The sequence below is a fragment of the Rhinopithecus roxellana genome, chromosome 17 (genome assembly GCF_007565055.1).
Source record: "Rhinopithecus roxellana isolate Shanxi Qingling chromosome 17, ASM756505v1, whole genome shotgun sequence".
Taxonomy (NCBI): Eukaryota; Metazoa; Chordata; class Mammalia; order Primates; family Cercopithecidae; genus Rhinopithecus; species Rhinopithecus roxellana.
Genome location: NC_044565.1, coordinates 57,235,346 through 57,253,302, shown reverse-complemented (window position 1 = coordinate 57,253,302; position 17,957 = coordinate 57,235,346). Strand labels below are relative to the sequence as shown.

General features: G+C 37.9%; 1 protein-coding gene across 2 annotated transcripts in view; it reads left to right on the top strand.

Annotated features, from left to right (window-relative positions):
* NBAS (NBAS subunit of NRZ tethering complex) overlaps nt 1-17,957 on the top strand; it is a 459,930-nt gene that overhangs the window by 40,551 nt on the left and 401,422 nt on the right. For both annotated transcript variants that reach the window (XM_030921163.1, XM_010354668.2), the window contains exon 10: nt 13,632-13,770. In XM_030921163.1, the coding sequence (XP_030777023.1) occupies nt 13,632-13,770 (139 nt within the window). The remainder of the gene's footprint in view (nt 1-13,631; nt 13,771-17,957) is intronic.

The following is a 17,957-nucleotide window of genomic DNA, read 5'->3' as shown; positions in this document are numbered from 1 at the left end:
AACATACAGCATTGATAAATACAGTACAGTACTGTAAATGTATTTAATCTTAGGATTTTTTTCTTAATAACATTTTCATTTCTTTAGCTTACTTTCCTATAAGAATACAGTATGTAATACCTATAAAATATGTGTTAATAGACTGTTTTTGTTATCAGTAAGGCTTGGGTCAACATTAGCCTATTAGTAGTTAAATTTTGGGGCAGTCAAAAGTTATACATGGATTTTGCCTGCTTGGGGGCTGGCACCCATAACCCCTGTGGTATTCAGGGGTCAGCTCTGTATTGTTCCTACATTAAACTTGGTTATCAATTCTCATCGTATTTTAATGGAATCTTTTGGCCATATTTTTTCCCTTACCTATTCTATGTATTTTTATAGGCAGCCTTATTCAGACCTAGTGGTTTTTAACCACTTAAATGCATATGTAATACCTTCTAAGTCTATATCCCAGAAGGTACTCCTAGGCCACAAAGCTGCTTATTCACTCACTTACTGAACATCTTTTCCTGGATAGCTCACAAGTACCTTGTACTTATTATATTCTGTGTTCATAATTTTCCTCCTTCAAACCTGCTTCTTCTCATGTATTCCCATATCTTGATGTATAATATTTCCACCAGGCCTGAATTTGAGATTTATGTTAGATAATTCTCAACTCATTCTTATGATCTTCAAGCCTTGTTGCTTCTGCTTCTTTAGTATGCCTCCTCCTCCCCATTTCTAGTGCCATCCTTATACTTCAGACCTTCATTACTTCTGACCCAATTTACTTATCAAGTTGTTTTCTCTTCCTCTAATTTCTTTTCATTTCTGTTGCTAGAATGAATTACAGGTCTTAAATACAACTCTGATCATTTACTTCTCTACTTAGAAATCCTTCTCTGATTTCCTTTAGCCCTTGGGATAGAGATATCGCTTCTTAGATTAGTATTAAAGGCTTTTGTAGCTTGGCCTTTCATCTGTCTAGCTTCCTATTACACCCTCTCATGTTTTCTTTGCTCCGTGCCAGCGGTCAGCACACTTCCTGTAAAGGGGCAGATTGTAAATATTTTAGACTGTGTGGGCCATATGGTCTCTGTTATGACTGCTTAACTTTCCTCTTGTAGTGTGAAAGCAGACATGACAACATCTAAAATTCGCAGTGTGGCTGTGTTCCGTAAAGCTTTATTTACAGAAATTGGCGGTGGGCTGAATTTGATTTGAGGGACTGGAGTTTGCTGGCCCCTGGTCTAGATAACTCTAGGCTTGTGTAAATTTCTGTATTTCTCAAAATATCATTGTTGTTTTTAAAGCCAAAAACCCTGTCTTAGAACTGTATCATTAGTCTCAGCAGCACGGTGCTTCGCATGGAGTACTTGTCAGTAGATTTTGGTTAAATTGTAAAATATACTTGACTTTGTCAAAGCATATAAAGAGAGAAAGCAATGCTAATACACTGGAATGTAATTTCCATGAAAGCAGAAACTTCATCTGTGTTATTTATGGCTCTATTTTCAGCTTTTAGACTAGGGCTTGGCACATACTTGGTGCTCAATATATATTTCTCAGTAAATAAATGAAAGCCTGACTTTGGAAGAATTAAAATGTAAGAGCTAGGTGGAGCAACTGTATGAATGGAAGGGTTTTTCCAAACTTCTCTTTGGTGAAATTACAGTCTTACTGTAATTTCACAAGTGATTCTTTGGTCACGCCTCTTCAGGGTGACCGAAGAATCAGAATAGATGTTTCTGTAAGATGGGATCACCTCCGCCTGCTGGGTCGAAGAAGGTAGTATTCAGATTGCGGCCAGTTAATGATATAGTAATGCCATAAGACTGTAAACTCCATGAGGGCAGGGAATACTTCATTTCATCACACAGTATTTCCTACACTGCTAGCTTAGCACCTTGCAAGTTTTAGACACTTTCTGAACTGACATTGAATTGACTTCAATTAAAGATTATAATAGATGAAATTAACTTGATAGAGCCTTTACTGATGACCAGATACTTATATATGCTGAATCCTACTCATCACAATATGAGATGGTTTCATAACTGCTCTTGTGTGTGTAGAGAAACCTAAGCTCCTAGAGCTTAAGAAACTTTCCTAAGATGGCATGACTGTTCAGTGGTAAATTCATGTCTTTGATTCCCATGCCCAGTAAGCTTTTCTCTGGCAAACTTTGGCCTGTGGGCCAAATGTGGCCTGTTTCTAAGCATAGATTTTATATTTTTTAAATTGTTGAAAAAAACCTCAAAAGAATATTTTATCATACATGAGAATTATATGAAATTCAAATTTCAGTGTTTCTAAAGAAAGATTTATAGGAACATAGCCACACTTTTTTTTTGTTTTACATATTGTCTGGTTTTTTTTTCATGCTCTGACATAAACTAGTAGTTGTGAGAGACCATATGGCCCACAGAGCCTAAAATATTTATAATCTAGCCTTTTACACAAAATGTTTTCTGGCCCCTGTTTTATGTCATCCGACAATCTGTCTGAGTGTGGGTCTAGTTCTGTTTGGGAGGTAGAAAGTAAGGAGTGTTGAACTTCGTAGATTTTTTTCTAGTTCTTTTTTTGAGACAGGGTCTCGCTCTGTCCTTCATATATGAGTGCAGTGATATATGTGATCTTGGCTTGCTGCAGCTTCTACCTCCTGGACGATCCTCCCTCCTCAGCCTTCTGAGTAACTGGGACTACAGGTATGTGTCACAACACCCAGCTAATTTTTAAATTTTTGAGGCAATGGGGTCTTGCCATGTTGCTCAAGCTGGTCTCTAACTCCTGACTTTAAGAGAACTTCCTGCCTGGGCCTCCCAAACTGCTGGAATTACATATGTAAGTCACTGTGCCTGGCCTTTCCATACTTCTTGATTCCAAACTCTAAATTGTATTTTAAGAAATTTATAACTGAGTACCACTCAGTTTTAAATATGATGCCCAGTCATCAAATTGCCAAGTAATGATTTCATTAATGAACTAAGAAGTCCAGGAAAAGTTCCCAAATTTTATCTTTAATAATTAATCATTCAATATAATCAGTTTTCTGTGATTATTCTTAAGCACATGTTGACTAAATAGTCTGATGCATCATAATATGACCTATAGTAAAGTGTATCTTCTAGAGATCAGATAACAGATTCAAACATAAAGTAAAGCAGTGGTTCTCAAAGTGTGGTCCCTGACCAGCATCATCAGAATAACTGGGGAAATGGTTAGAAATGCAAATTCTTGGCTGGTTACAGTGGCTCATGCCTGTAATCCCAGCACTTTGGGAGGCCAAGGCAGGAAGGTCACTTGTACCTAGGAGTTTGAGACCAGCCTGGGCTATAAAGGGAGATCCCTGTTTCTACAAAAGATTAAAAAAAGAAAAAAATTAGCCAGGCACACACGTGCCTGTATTCCCAACTACTTGGGAGGCTGAGGGTGTGAAGATCACTTGAACCTGGGAGGTACACTGTAGTGAGCTGTGATTGTGCTACCACTGCACTCCAGCTTGGGTGACAGAGTGAGACTCAGTCTCAAAAATTAAAAAAAAAAAAAAAAATATAGAGAAATGTAAATTATTGGAGTCGATGCTAGACTTCCTGATTCAAATGCTGCAGAGTGGTGGCCCAGTAATCTATTTTAACAAGCCTTTTAGGTGATTCTGAGGCTTATGTTATGTCTGAGAACTGCTAATATAAAGTGTCATGATTATATATGCTTTCTTCTTATAAATACCTTAATAAATAAGGATAAGCGAGTTTAAAATATTGAGCTAGCAGGATTTTTGTAGTAAAGAATGTTTAGGATCTACTACAATGAATTAATATTGAGAACATTTCAGTTTTCCCAAGAGTTATGTCTTCTAGCTGTGAATTGATAGGTGACGTTTTTTGAGCCCTTACTTTGCCAAGTGTGGTTAAGGCAGTTTTAAATTTTGGGATATGGGGAGTATTTTCTTTCTTTCTTTTTCTTTATTGGTCACTGGTCATTGGACAGATTCCTTCCTTGGTTTTAAGGAGTTTTAAGCCACTAGATGGCAGATTTTTCCAACATTTATTAGATTGAAGAGCCTTCTTAATAAGCCATTTATGATTCTTCTTGAACCAATTTTTAGTGTAACTTTTTTTGTTAATTAAAAAATTTAAATTGCTACATAAGATACCATGGTATCTTAATATATGTATACAATGTGTAATGATCAGATCAGGGTATTTAGGATCTCCATCACCTAAACATTTGCCATTTCTTTGTGTTGGGAACATTTCAAATCTCTTCTAGCTATTTTGAAATATATGATAAATTATTATTAACTGTAGTCATCCTACTATGCTATCAAACACCAGAACTTATTCCTTTGTCTAACTGTATGTCTGTATCCACTAACTTTCACAGTTCGTCAGTATCACGTATAGTCGGCTGCTTAGGGGCTTGCATTCTGCCCGTACTGGCCTTTTCTCGTATTGCCCTGGTCACGTCTGTGATACCACCCCCTGTTCTTCTCTGGCCTCTACCTTTAATCTTGCTCCTTTAATTCACTCCTCCTTAGGTTTTTTCACTCCATCAGTCACAGTTCATTTTTGTTGTCCCATACCTGTGTTCCTGCTTTGAGTTTTTGACTCTTAGAATTTTAGGGCTGGAAAAGAGTTCATCCATCATTTGGTTCAACCTCTTCATTTCTCAGGTGGGAGAACTGAAGCCTAGAGAAGTTAAGACAAGGACAAGGACTATGTCTTATTTATCTTTGTGGCACCGTAGTTCTTGGCACTTAGTGCCCAGAGAGATGTGTCTTTTGAAACAACCATAGTAAATGCTCTAAAGGATACAACAATGAATTAGACACAGTGTCTGCACCCAAATGGCTCCAAGCGTAGTAATGGAGGTATGATTTAAATGACTGTTATGTGATAGAAGGTAGAGCATGATTAACTTCTTGCCCAGGAAGTTAGCTAGACTGAATATTTGTACTGTTAAGGACCTATTGGAACCTTCTGCCCTGTTTTTTCCCTCTTGTCCTTTAGAGGCTGGAAGCACTCATTGCAGTTCTTATAGTTCTTTGAACACAGCATTTACAAACTCGTCTCTGTGTTCTTGTACATCATGTTGGTTTAGAATGCCCTTGGCTTAGAAGGCTCTTTACCTAACCCCTTTATCTGTCTGGGAAATTGTTTAATGGATGAACCTTTTACTGGTGCTCCGCTGTGCAGCCTTCTTTGACCTCTTCCTTCATGCAGTTAATGTGTCTTTTAGGCTGTTTTTGTACCTAACTGAAAGGTTTCTGAAGAGGTCTTGTGCAGTAGTGGTCAGTGCTTACTGGTTATTTTACTTGTGGTGGACTCTGCTCATATTTATTCCTCTATATGAATGCATATCCCTGGCTGTTTGAGAAAAGGAAGGTACAGAAGAAATGCAGGCCCCCTAACCAGCACACCATATGTGATACTGGACAAAAGTGAGAGTTAAGAGTTATGCTCAACATTGATTTCCAAAAAATTAGAAATAGTTTACTAAGAGGTTTCGTCAGTGGCTTAGCATATTCCTCATTGGTTATACGCAGTTTAGTAAACATTAATGGCGTGAAAGGAATGTCTCAAGATTATATAGTTTCTTTTAAGCAAAGGTTAGTTAAACTTGATACTCCTGATTCTAGACCCATCATTTGCCTGCTATTTTCCATAAAATTTGAGGTTGAAGATTAATATGACTTGGCTCTGTGTCCGCACCCAAATCTCACCTTGTAGCTCCCATAATTTCCACGTGTTGTGGGAGGGACCTGGTGGGAGATGATTGAATCATGGGGGCGGGTCTTTCCTATGCTCTTCTCATGATAGTGAATGGGGCTCATGAGATCTGATGGTTTTAAAAAAATGGGAGTTTCTCTGCACAAGCTCTCTTTGCCTGCTGCTGTCCACATAAGATGTGACTTGCTCCTCCTTGCCTTCCACCATGATCATGAGGCCTCCCCAGCCATGTGGAACTGTAAGTCCAATAAAACTCTTTCTTTTGTAAATTGCCCAGTCTCGGGTATATCTTTATCAGCAGCGTGAAAATGGACTAAGACAAAGATTATTGGGAAACATAATCTTTTTCTTTCTCTTTCTCTCTTGTTTTTGTTGAGGGGAAGTAAAGTTTTGCTAATTCCCATGCCATGTGCTTTAGTGTAGAGGATTTAATTTGTATTATAAAAATTCCATTTTACTGTATCTTCATAGGGTAATTTGAAAATATTTGCTTCAAAATGTTATTTTGAAATTAAGCACTTAAACGTCAAATAAATATTCTGTATATTTAAGGATCTAATGGTTACCATTGCATGTAAATATTCTAGGTGGAGGAATTTAATGCGAAAGCAAGTAACATTAATGATATAAATTATTTGCTACAGTGTTAGCTTCTATAGACTAAATTTCTTAAAAAATCTAATAACTATTTTAGTAGTAAGTCCCAGTCCCAGAATACTTAAGATATAATCATTAATGTATACACAACCTCAAAGTATCACAAGGTACATTATATGATAATTTCCTTTTCAGGATTTCTCTAGACTTGTGGGTTGATGCAATGTGTTAAAGCCAATTCACTGTTTTTTTTTTCCCCTAGACTTCATTAACTAGAGAAATTTATGTGCATAATTTGGGATATTGTATCTTGATGTTTTTTTTTTTCAAGTTAAAAACAAAGGGAGAGAGAAGGAGAAGTACAGAGAATAATATAATACACAGATGGTCCCCAACTTGCAATTTTTTTAACTTAAGACTTTTCCACTTTGTGGTGGTGCAGAAGCAATACACATTCAGTAGAATCTGTACTTAGCATTTTGATCTTTTCCTGGGTTAGCAGTGTGTGTAGGATACTCTCATGATGCTGGGTATCACAGTGAACTGAAGCTCCCAGTCTGCCGTGCAACCACGAGGGTAATGTGATCAGATCATGAGGCAAGCAAACAATACTCTATATACTGTGTTGCCAGCATTTTTTGGATATTGTGTTGTGTGTTTTGACATCCCATCACATGTATAAAACACCCATTTTTCACTTATAGTATTTTCCATTTACAATAGGTTTATTGGTTGCCTGATCATAAGTCAAGGAGCATCTGTAAACCTACGTACCTACTACGTTCAATTAACAGATATTAAATGTGTCTTTCTTTGACCTAAGATGTACATGTACGTGTGTGTGTATACTACACAAACATATAAATATCAGAGACAGTAATACAAACAACATTCCCTACTTCCATTCTTTTGTCTAACTTTCTCCCCTCTAGAAGCAGCTGTCATAATTTTGGTGTGTGACCTTCCAATATATATTTTTGTATTTGTTCCCTTCACCTTGTATATGTTTTCCTGAACACTTTGTTTGGTTATTTGTCCATCGCTTTTAAGCATTTGAAATATTTCTAATTTTTCAGCATTATAAATAGTGCTGTGAGGATCAAAAAACTACCTATCGAGTACTATGCTTGTTACCTGGGTGAAAAAATAATCTGTACAGCAAACCCCCGCGACACGCAATTTACCCATATAAAAACCCTGCACATATACCCCTAAACCTAAAATAAAAGTAAAAAACAAGACAAGCTTCGCACTAAACTTTTTTTTTTTTTTTTTTTTTTTGCCAAAAGATGAATATACCCATGCGAGGATTTCTTTATAGTTTCCTTAGAGCAGAGTTTGTGGGGTAGTTGGTTGTGTGCATTTATTTGATATTGTCAAGTTGCTCCAAAATGATTGCTTCAATTTGCAATCTCTCCAGTAGTTTATAAGGGTTGCTAGGTCCCTGAACATTCTAGAGGGTGATTGGTGTAAATCTGTGTTGTTTTAATTTGCATTATTGGCTTTTGGATTTCTTTTTTTGCGATTTGCTGTTGCTTATCCTTTTTCTACTTTTCTTTTGGACATCTTTATAAATTCTGCCTACTGATACTATTAATACTTTGTTAGTTCTATGTGTTGTAAATAACTTCTCCCAGTCTTCATTTTTTTTTTTTTTTTTTTTTTTTGATATGGAGTCTTACTCTGTAGCCCAAGCTGGAGTGCAGTGGAGTGATCTCAGCTCACTGCAACCTCTGCCTCCCAGGCTCAAGCGATTCTGGTGCCTCAGTCTCCCGAGTAGCTGGGACTACAGGTGCACACCACCACGCCCGAATAATGTTTTGTATTTTAGTAGAGACGGGATTTCACCATGTTGCCCAGGGTGGTCTCAAACTCTTGAGCTCAGGTGATCCGCCCACTTCGGCTTCCCAAAGTGCTGGGATTACAGGCCCAGTCTTCATTTTATGGATGGAAGTTTTAAATTTTAATATGGTCTAATTTGAGCGAGATTGTCTTAATGATGGCAGGGTAGGAAAATGTTTACAGGTCAAAATGCACAAAGCCCAGCTCATAAGTGAAAGATTGATCAGCATGAACTGAGTTGGCTCTTCTTAGAACTTTTGTTTTCCCATGGGAATTCTGTGTTTTTCTAGTTTCATTAAATCAGTGTGTTCAATTCCATGAAAAATTCTTACAGGATTTTATGTGAAATTGCATTCAATTTGTAAATTAAGAGGAATTGGCATTTTTAAAATATCCACCAAAGGAGATAGTATCTCTCCCTCTTTATTCACCTCTTATAACTGTCACAAGCATGAAATTTTCTTCTCGATGTTTCTTTTTTTTTTTTTTTTAAATTATACTTTAAGTTCTAGGGTACATGTGCATAACGTGCAGGTTTGTCACATATGTATACTTGTGCCATGTTGGTGTGCTGCACCCATCAACTCGTCAGCACCCATCAATTCATCATTTATATCATGTATAACTCCCCAATGCAATCCCTCCCTCCTCCCCCCTCCCCATGATAGGCCCCAGTGTGTGATGTTCCCCTTCCCGAGTCCAAGTGCTCTCATTGTTCAGTTCCCACCTATGAGTGAGTTCAGTTCCCACCTATGCGGTGTTTGGTTTTCTGTTCTTGTGATAGTTTGCTAAGAATGATGGTTTCCAGCTGCATCCATGTCCCTACAAAGGATGCAAACTCATCCTTTTTTATGGCTGCATACCAAATTCTTGGCTTAGCATTGTCTTACCCATTTTAATCAGTGTGACTCCAACTTTCCCTGCCTCCATTGCCATGACCCTTCCCTTCTCCCCACCTTTCTCGTCGTATCTTACTGCTGAAACATACAGGGAGGACAAGCAGTGAGAAGATGGGTGTCTTTGTACCCTCTTCACTCTGTGCTTCCTAATGAGAAATGTGGACATTCAGTTCACAGCCCCTTAGCAAACATGTATTGGGTATATTATGCTGACTTTCAGACTCTTCTCTTTCCCATTGACTGACTTTTTTTAAAGTTACATGGTTTTACCAGTGGAACTTTATTTCTCCTCACTTCTGGCCAGTGTTGCTGTGGAAGCTGTTCTGAACACTGTGATCATGATGGAGCATGTTTATTTGGCCAGTCATCACCATAAGCCTGCTTTTACTTTTACTTTCTTGATCACTTGTAGATTAGTTCTAGTCAACATTGTGCGTCTTATTAAATAATAAAGTAATGGAGTCTGAATTGGGGTTGATACCCCTTGGGGATTTTGTTTGTTTGTTTTGAGAAAGTCTTGCTCTATCACTCAAGCTGAAGTGGTGCCTGGATCTTGGCTTACTGCAGCCTCTGCCTTCCAGGTAGCTGGGACTACAGGCATGCACCACCATGCCCAGCTAATTTTTATATTTGTTGTGGAGACATGTTTCCCAGGCTGGCCCCTTGGCATGTATAACTAAAGAAAAACTGTTTCGTAGATTTAGATTGGCTTATCATCTTCAGATTGGTCTGCCATCTTTTGTGCCAATAATTTCATGCTCGCATGTGTTCTTCCTTTTTTGTGTGTGTGCGTTTTAGAGAGTGAGCTTTTAAATGCAGAGAGCATGCCTTGTTCATCTTTGTACACTCAGTGCTCTGCACATTGCCCTGCACTCAGCAGCTGCCAGTTGCCTGTTTTGTGAAGATGTTGATTCAGTTATCTCCATTTTTTCCCCTTTAAACATACTCAAGCACCCGTGCCTACTTGGATGTGTGAACACATATGCATTCTTAGAGCTGGAGCATCAGTGTCCTAAAGCTGCTGTCTGTCTGATTGGAACAGCACATGATTCGTTTCATCATTCTGCTGCTTTCCTACTTATTCTTCAGTCTGGCATGAATGGAGGAAAGGCTGGGAACAGATACTGAATCCCTTTTGTTCTCAGGGGATCTTAATGTTTTGTAGCCAATTTAATCTATGCATGGCTATGCTCTTTGTCAGAATTCATACTGAGGAAGTGTCTTCCAATACCCAGGACATAAAAAATCTGGATTATCACTTAGGTCTGTAACTCCTTCAGTAGTCAGCCAACTTAAAGTTTCATACATATGTTAACATAAATTTAATTAGTAGAAATTATATGTTATAAATAAACGTTTATTATATGTTTTTAACACAAATATATACATTGAACATTGATCAAAGTGACATTATTTCAGTTATCAAGGAACTGTTTTACAGTGGCCTTTTGGGAATTTATTGAATTCTCAAATAGTGATTATTTTTTCAAATAGAGGTTACTAGTTTTTAAAGGTATATTTTAGGAATCACATGTTTTCGGATTGAAAAAACATTGTGATTAAATTCTGAACTTTGGATTTTCCAAATTACCCCTTTTGTTTCTATCTATTCAGAGGATTTTTTCCTATCAAATGGACTTTTGAGAAAGAAATTTATGTAAAATTTGAAGCATGTATAAAAGTAGAATAGTATACTGACTCCTTAGTGTCTGTTACTCAGTTTCAACAGTCAGCTCATGGCCAGTCTCATTTCACCTGTATACCCAGCCATTTCCCTATCCACCCTTCCCTGGATTATATTGAAGCAAATCCTGGACAGCGTATTATTTCATCTATAAATATTTCAGTGTGTATTCTACAAAATAAGGACTCTAAAACATAAACATGATACCATTAGCACATCCAAAATAATTAACAATAATCTGTCAATATCTTCAAATATCCAGACTATGTTCTCCCTTTCCCCCGTCTCTTTTTTAGACAGGGTCTCACTCACTCTGTCACCCAGGCTGGAGTTCAGTGGCACAATTATGGCCCACTACAACTTCGGAACTCCTGGCCTCAGGCAGTTCTCCCACCTCAGCCTCCCGAGTAGCTGAGACTGTAGGTTCCTATGACTACACCTGGCTAATTTTTTTTGTAGAGATGAGATCTCACTATGTTGCCTAGGCTGATCTTGAACCCTTGGTCACTAATAAAGTTTTGGGATGACAGACATGAGCCACTGCACCCAGCCTGTGTTTACTTTTAATTCATTGATCTGCTCTCCATTTCCTCCTTCTATCTGTTGCTCTTTTGCTTTGATTTTGTGTATGTGGGTTCTGAAAGAAAACCCAGGCTATTTATTTTTTAGTTTCTCACTGTCTAGTTTTTGTTGATTGCATCTTTGTAGTGTTGTTTATTTTTCTGTTTTCATCAATATTTTCTCCAAATTGAGAGTTAGATTCTGAGGGATAATATGATTTTATCTGCACTAGATATATCCCCCCTTTTTTTGGGAAATAGTTTACTGTAATAGAATCATTTGAGAAGAATGAATGCTCTGGGCAAGTAATACTTATACTGCTAGTCTAAGACTTTGGACCACAATCTCTTTTGCGCTGGTGAGCAGGGTTAATTACATGTTAGCTCTAAGGATTTGCTTAGGGTAGGAACAGCCCAAATAGGTTGCTACAAGGCATCTTCGCAAAGTTTTTTGCTTTCAATTTGCTGAGATGAAAATTTGTTAGAGCCACATATAAAGGCAGTAGGGAAAAGGCTTTGTGTGAAGGCTCAAGTTGTGTTTCTGTGAAGAAAGTGCGTTTAAGTTACTTTATGGATTTTGAGATTTTGAGTTCGGCTACACTTCATAATTAAATTGAGAAGGATTTTGTACGGTTTTGAAAAATTTAGATCTAAGAGTATATGGTACAGATGAGTTCTTTAATTGTTATCATTAGCTTAGTTCAGAAACACTTTAGAAAGTGAGTAGTCAGATGAGAAAAGGGCTTTTGGTGGCATTAGAGTGTGACAGGTCATCTGAGTTTGGGACTAGGAAGGAAAAAAGGTATATATTCATTTTCTATGAATAACAAACTTGGTGATATAACACAAACTTACCCTGCAGTCCTGGAGATCAGAAGTCTGAAATGGGTCTCACTGGGCTAAAATCAAACATATCCGCAGGGCTGTGTTCTTTTCTGGAGGCTGGGGAGAATCTATTTTGTTGTTGCCTTTTCCGGCTTCTGGAAGCTGCCCAGATTCCTTGGCTTGTGGCCCCTTCTACCTTCAAAGCCAGTGGTGGCCAGTTGAGTGTCACATTACATTACTCTGACATTGACTCTTCTGCTGCCCCTTTCTACCTTTAAGGATCCTTGTGATTACTTTGGGGCCACCTGAATAATTCAGGATACTCTAAAGTCATTTGGTTAGCAACCCTAATTCCATCTACAACCTTACATCCATGTAATAGAACATATTCACAGGCTGCAACGATTAGGACACGGGCATCTTTTGGGGGCCATTGTGTGGCCTACCACACAAGGTGAACAAAGTTAACAGAAGCCAGGTGTTGCTTTCTATAATAATATAGTGCTTTTGACTACCTTGGGCATACACCGTCACTGGTCTTGAAGGCTCAGTATTGAGAGCTCATGGTGTTATGTCACGAGGTACTGATATTTATAATTTTATAACTTTTAAAGTTAGCTTTAGTTGACGTCACTTGTAACTGAGTTAGTCTGATATGCCAACTCTAAATAACTTTATGAAGTGTTTTCTTTGACCTTTCAATTTCTATGTAGAAACATACATTTTTCAAGATTTGGTTTTTCTATGGGTATGGCCAAGAAGGAGGTAAACAGAACTTTCAGACCTTTTTTCTTTCTTTAGACAGATGATTATGATGTCTGTTATACAGGTTCCTGCCAGAAGTACTGAACGTAACTTTAAAAATTGTGACTGTTGGGGTTCCATTATTAAATAGCTTTGTTTATAGGGTGGTTGCACAGTAATGTCTTTTAACTTTTAGTATATGTTAGGCTGTTTGCCATGTTGGTAACTGGCCTCCAGTTGTGAATGGAGTGTAACAAGCAGCAAAGTGAACCAATCATAGTGTGCAGCTAAACTACCGACCAGTCTTACTTTTGTATAATTATTGCTCTGTGGTTCTTTCGCATTCGGTCTCTCCTGGGTGTCATTTCTTTCTAGCATTCTGTAATGGCTCCCTCATTGCATCAGATATATTGCCATAATTAATACATAATGTATCTGGGTGAGGCTACACATCTATTAACGTTTATTGGTGTTGATACAGTTTTTTTGATATTCAATTGCCAGCCTTAAATTTTTTCTTCATTTCTATTTTCCCACCTGGGTTTCAGGTGCCTGAATATATAAGCCTTAGTATACGGTGAAATTCGAATTGAAAAACAGTTTGGTTTTCTTTTGATTGTTTGCTCTGAAATATTTACCTTCTAGGTTTAACATATATTAAGAGTACTTTGTAAATTTTCTTTATCAAGGTGACTGTTTCTGCTCTTTGTTTTGCTCTTATTTACATTTGCAATTTATCGATTTTTAAAATTTTTCTCTTTTTTAGACTTTTGCTGGTCGGCGGATGTGAAACTGCTGAAGTAGGCATGTCAAAAGCTTCTAGCTGTGGCCTTTCTGCCTGGAGAGTTCTTTCAGGATCACCGTATTACAAGCAGGTTACTAATGGTGGAGACAGGGTTACTGCGGTAAGTGTGAGTGTTGAGTTATGGCACTTCACTTTGCTGTGTGTCATTTCACTCTGCTATTTGTCTTAGATAAGTAAGTCCTATGTAAGGTGTAGAGGAAGAAATAATTTCGTCTTAAATGAGGACAGTGAATTAATGCTGGTATAATTTTCTTTCTTTCAAATAGCAAATTCAACTGAGGCATGTTGTATTTAACTGGAAATAATTTTTAGTGGTGACATTTTCAGATATTAGAAAACCAACCTGACAGTAATCCCATTCCTTGTATTTGCTTGTTTAGATGTAAACATGTATTAAGCGCTTTTTAATGTGTTGGCAACTATTCTGAGTGCTTTTTATATGCTCTAACTCGTTTAATTCTAAGTAACCCTTTGAGGTAAATATTGTTACTGGCCCAAGTCTGTTGATGAGGTGGTGAGTGAGCTGTAGTTAAGTAAGTTGCCCTGGTCATCCAGCTAGCAAATGGTGGAATTAGAGTCCAGATTTCCATATTGTTCCATATTTATATGAACTATTCATCTATCCATCCATTCATTCTATACTTATTTATTGAGCTTCTGTTTTGTGTCAGGCGGTCCTTGAGGCTGTAGTAGTCAGCATAGGCTAGGCTCTATTTTGATAATTCAGACAGTCAAATGAGCAAATGCAAAGTCCTGACATTTCTGTGGCCTATCATGTTCAGATTTTTTCCTTATTTTGTGGCAAAGCCTGCTGTTGAGATCATGACTTTCCTGGGCAGCTTGTTTCAAGTGATGATGAAAAGATCCGTGGAGAGTGGTGACCTTTTGAGCTCCCACTGTCTCAGTTTATGGTTTTAGGAAGGGAAGGGAGAGATAAAAGTTGGAATTTTTACTGTCTTAGACCAGAAGTGACATTGGTTCTGCTTACAGTTCATTTATTGTATTATGGCCCCTCCTAGAAATATAGTTTTCTGTGTGTCCAGAAAGTTATGAAAAGCTAGGTATTGGTAAATAGTAATTATGTTTACCATCCTGGCCACACTGCAGTCTTACATATCTTAGTTATTTGTGTAAATTGTATGAAAGTGAACACTTGGGCCGGGTGCAGTGGCTCACGCCTGTAATCCCATCACTTTGGGAGGCCGAGGCGGGCAGATCACAAGGTCAGGAGTTCGAGACCAGCCTGACCAACATGGTGAAACCCCATCTCTACTTAAAATATAAAAATCAGCTGGGCGTGGTAGTGTGCACCTGTAATCCCAGCTACTCAGGAGGCTGAGGCAGGAGAATCACTTGAACCTGGGAGGCAGAGATTTTAGTGAGCTGAGATCTTGCCACTGCACTCCAACCTGGGTGACAGAGTGAGACTCTGTCTCAAAAAAACAAACAAACAAAAAAAAAAAAAACAGAAAAGAAAAGTGAGCACTTGGTCAAAATTATGCAGCTTGGGCTTACCATGTTACCTAGTGGGCCCTCAGATATTTTTTCAGTGAGGGAAGAAATCTAGAAATTAAATTGAAATACAGCATAATCAAACATGTTATGCATTCATTTTTATAATTAATTTGCCTAAAAATATATTGATTTCAAATTATGTTCTAAAACAACAAACTTAAAGATTTTAGTATTGAAAATAAACTAATGAAGATGTACTTTTGAAAATAAATCTTTAGCAATTATAGTTATCCTCTGTGAATTTTATTTTTAGCATTTAATATATACTGCAGTGTGTGATTGTGGTTTAACCCAACAAAGTAGTAGTTTCTTTTTCTTTAAATGAAGTCAACTTACTGGTTATATGACACCAGACATTAAACCAGTTTGTACGTGTAGAACAGCTTATGCAGTACTGTGCATATGCCTTTCCTTGTATTTATTATCCATTTACCTAGTCTACCGGCCCTTTATTCTCTCTGCAGAACCTAGTAAGGAGGAGAGTTGGTGTATTATTAGCCACATTTCACAAATAAGGAGCCCAAGGCACAGTAGAACATAATAACTGAAAATTGAGGCATGAGATGGGCCAGATCTTCTAGTTTCTGTTCTGCACCCCCCACTGCATGAAATTATGTTCGTATCAGTGGCACTAATATATGCTGTGATGATTATCCCATAATCTATAAAAAGTAAAGTGAGGTAGAAGTTACGCGTACATATTGGACACATTAGTTCATATCTGTAGGAATTTAGCTATGATTATCTCTCTGATTTAGGTCATATCCAGCTTGTAGTTTTATATGCAGGATATTTCAGGGCAGATCTTAGAAAGAGTTTGAAGAAGTTTCTCTCAGCTCTGTCTAAAGTAAGCATGATGTCTGCAGCTTTCTTGGCTCACTGCAACCACTGTCTCCCGGGTTCAAGCGATTCTCCCATCTCAGCCTCCCAATTACCTGGGATTACAGGCACCCCCCATCATGCCTGGCTAATTTTTGTATTTTAGTAGAGATGGGATTTCACCATGTTGGCTAGGCTGGTCTTGAACTCCTGACCTCAGGTGATCCGCCTGCCTTGGCCTCCCAAAGTGTTAGGATTATAGGCCTGAGCCAACATGCCCGGCCAAGTCTGCACCTTATTTTCAAATGATTCAGTAAAAAAAAAAAAAAAAAAAAAAAATTTAAAGTGTGTGTCTGTATACATATATACACACACACATAGAGATAAAGCAAATGTGACAAAGTGTTAATAACTGGTCTAGCCAGGTGAGAGGTATACTTGTATTTCATTGTACAATCATTTCAACTTTTCCGTAGCTGTGAAATTTGTCAAAATAGGGTTGAGGAGCAAAGGAAAGTTGGTGTGTGTAGAGGATATAAGGAGAGGTAACGTAGGTAAGTGGTGAAAGTCCCTTTTGGTTTGGTGTAATCAAGTGTTTATTTGGGCGAGCAAATGGGAAGTCACATACCAAGAAACGTTTTTTCACCTTGGTTTCTTTGAATTCTCCTGTGCTTTCCCTTTGCACCTTACTGGAGTATTGGAATCTGCTCTGCTGTGTATGGTCCTTCTCCTTGTGGCCTGAGGCTTCGATATTGAAGTCTTTTAAAAGAAAATTGCTTGTGCACTGACAAAATAAGTGGGAAAAATATTGAATTGCAAATTGAATGCTCTGCTGTATGATTAACCTCTTTAAATGCTGCAAGTGTATTTTAATTATGTTAGTGGCTGTGTCTTGCAGCTAAACTTACAATCATTCTGCATAGCCTTCCCTTACCTCAAAATAATTTGAGGTTATGGGATTAGCTCTTTTTGTCAGGCAGCAGACATTGTTCTCATCGAACCTCCTCTTACTGTTTGTTTAAGGTTTCGGTTGTCTTGGTGTAGGTATTGACTGAAAAATGCTGCTGACACATACATCGTAGCCTCTCACAAAGCTGCTAGGTTGTAAAGCAGACTATGCAAAATTCACTATGTACATTGACCCAAGTTTCCAAATTAATGTTAGTGTCATCTATGTGAGATAGTTTTATTTATTCATTTGTTCAACATTTAATCACTGCTCCAGGTATAGGAATATAAAATTACTGGTAGCAGCCCTCAAGGGATTCATTGCATGTTGAAAGAACAGCTATGTCTCAAATAAATGCAATAAGCTAAAACAGGTACCGGATTAGAATTCAGTAGCTGGGACAAAGGAAGGACTCAGGCTGTGGAGTCAGAAGGCTGGTGTTTGAATTCCACCTTATCCCTTGCCACTGTGAAGGCATTTGATAAACTGTAAGATGATCTACAGTGTTATTGTTGTCTGTGTTTCTAAGATCAAAATCTTGGAAAACTGTAAGAATTAACAAAGTTGACTGAATTTTTATTATTGCTGCTGCTGCTGCTGCTTTTTCAATATAGAAGGTTGTTGTGGAAAGAACATAGACTTTTTGAAATCCTATTTCCATGAGAAATCCTATTTCCCTGAAAAAATAGAAGTAATCAGGAGGAATACTTCTGTAGGATCCCACAGCCTGCCGGCAGGTGTGCCTGTGTACTGTAACTTTTCTCTTGTCCAGACAGAGAACTGTCCTTGCTCCGGCTAAAGCCAACCCCTGTGTTTGTCCACTAGATCTCCCACTCTTGTTTATTGAAGGATATTCCTCTTACATCAGGAATTTTGTTATCTCTTAGGTTAATCAGCATATAGCATGCTTTTATTTTTCCTGTCACAAAAACTCTTCAAACTCCACTTTGCCCTCTAGCTACCATCCCATTTCTTTTCCTTTCCTTACAATGTTCAAGAGTTGT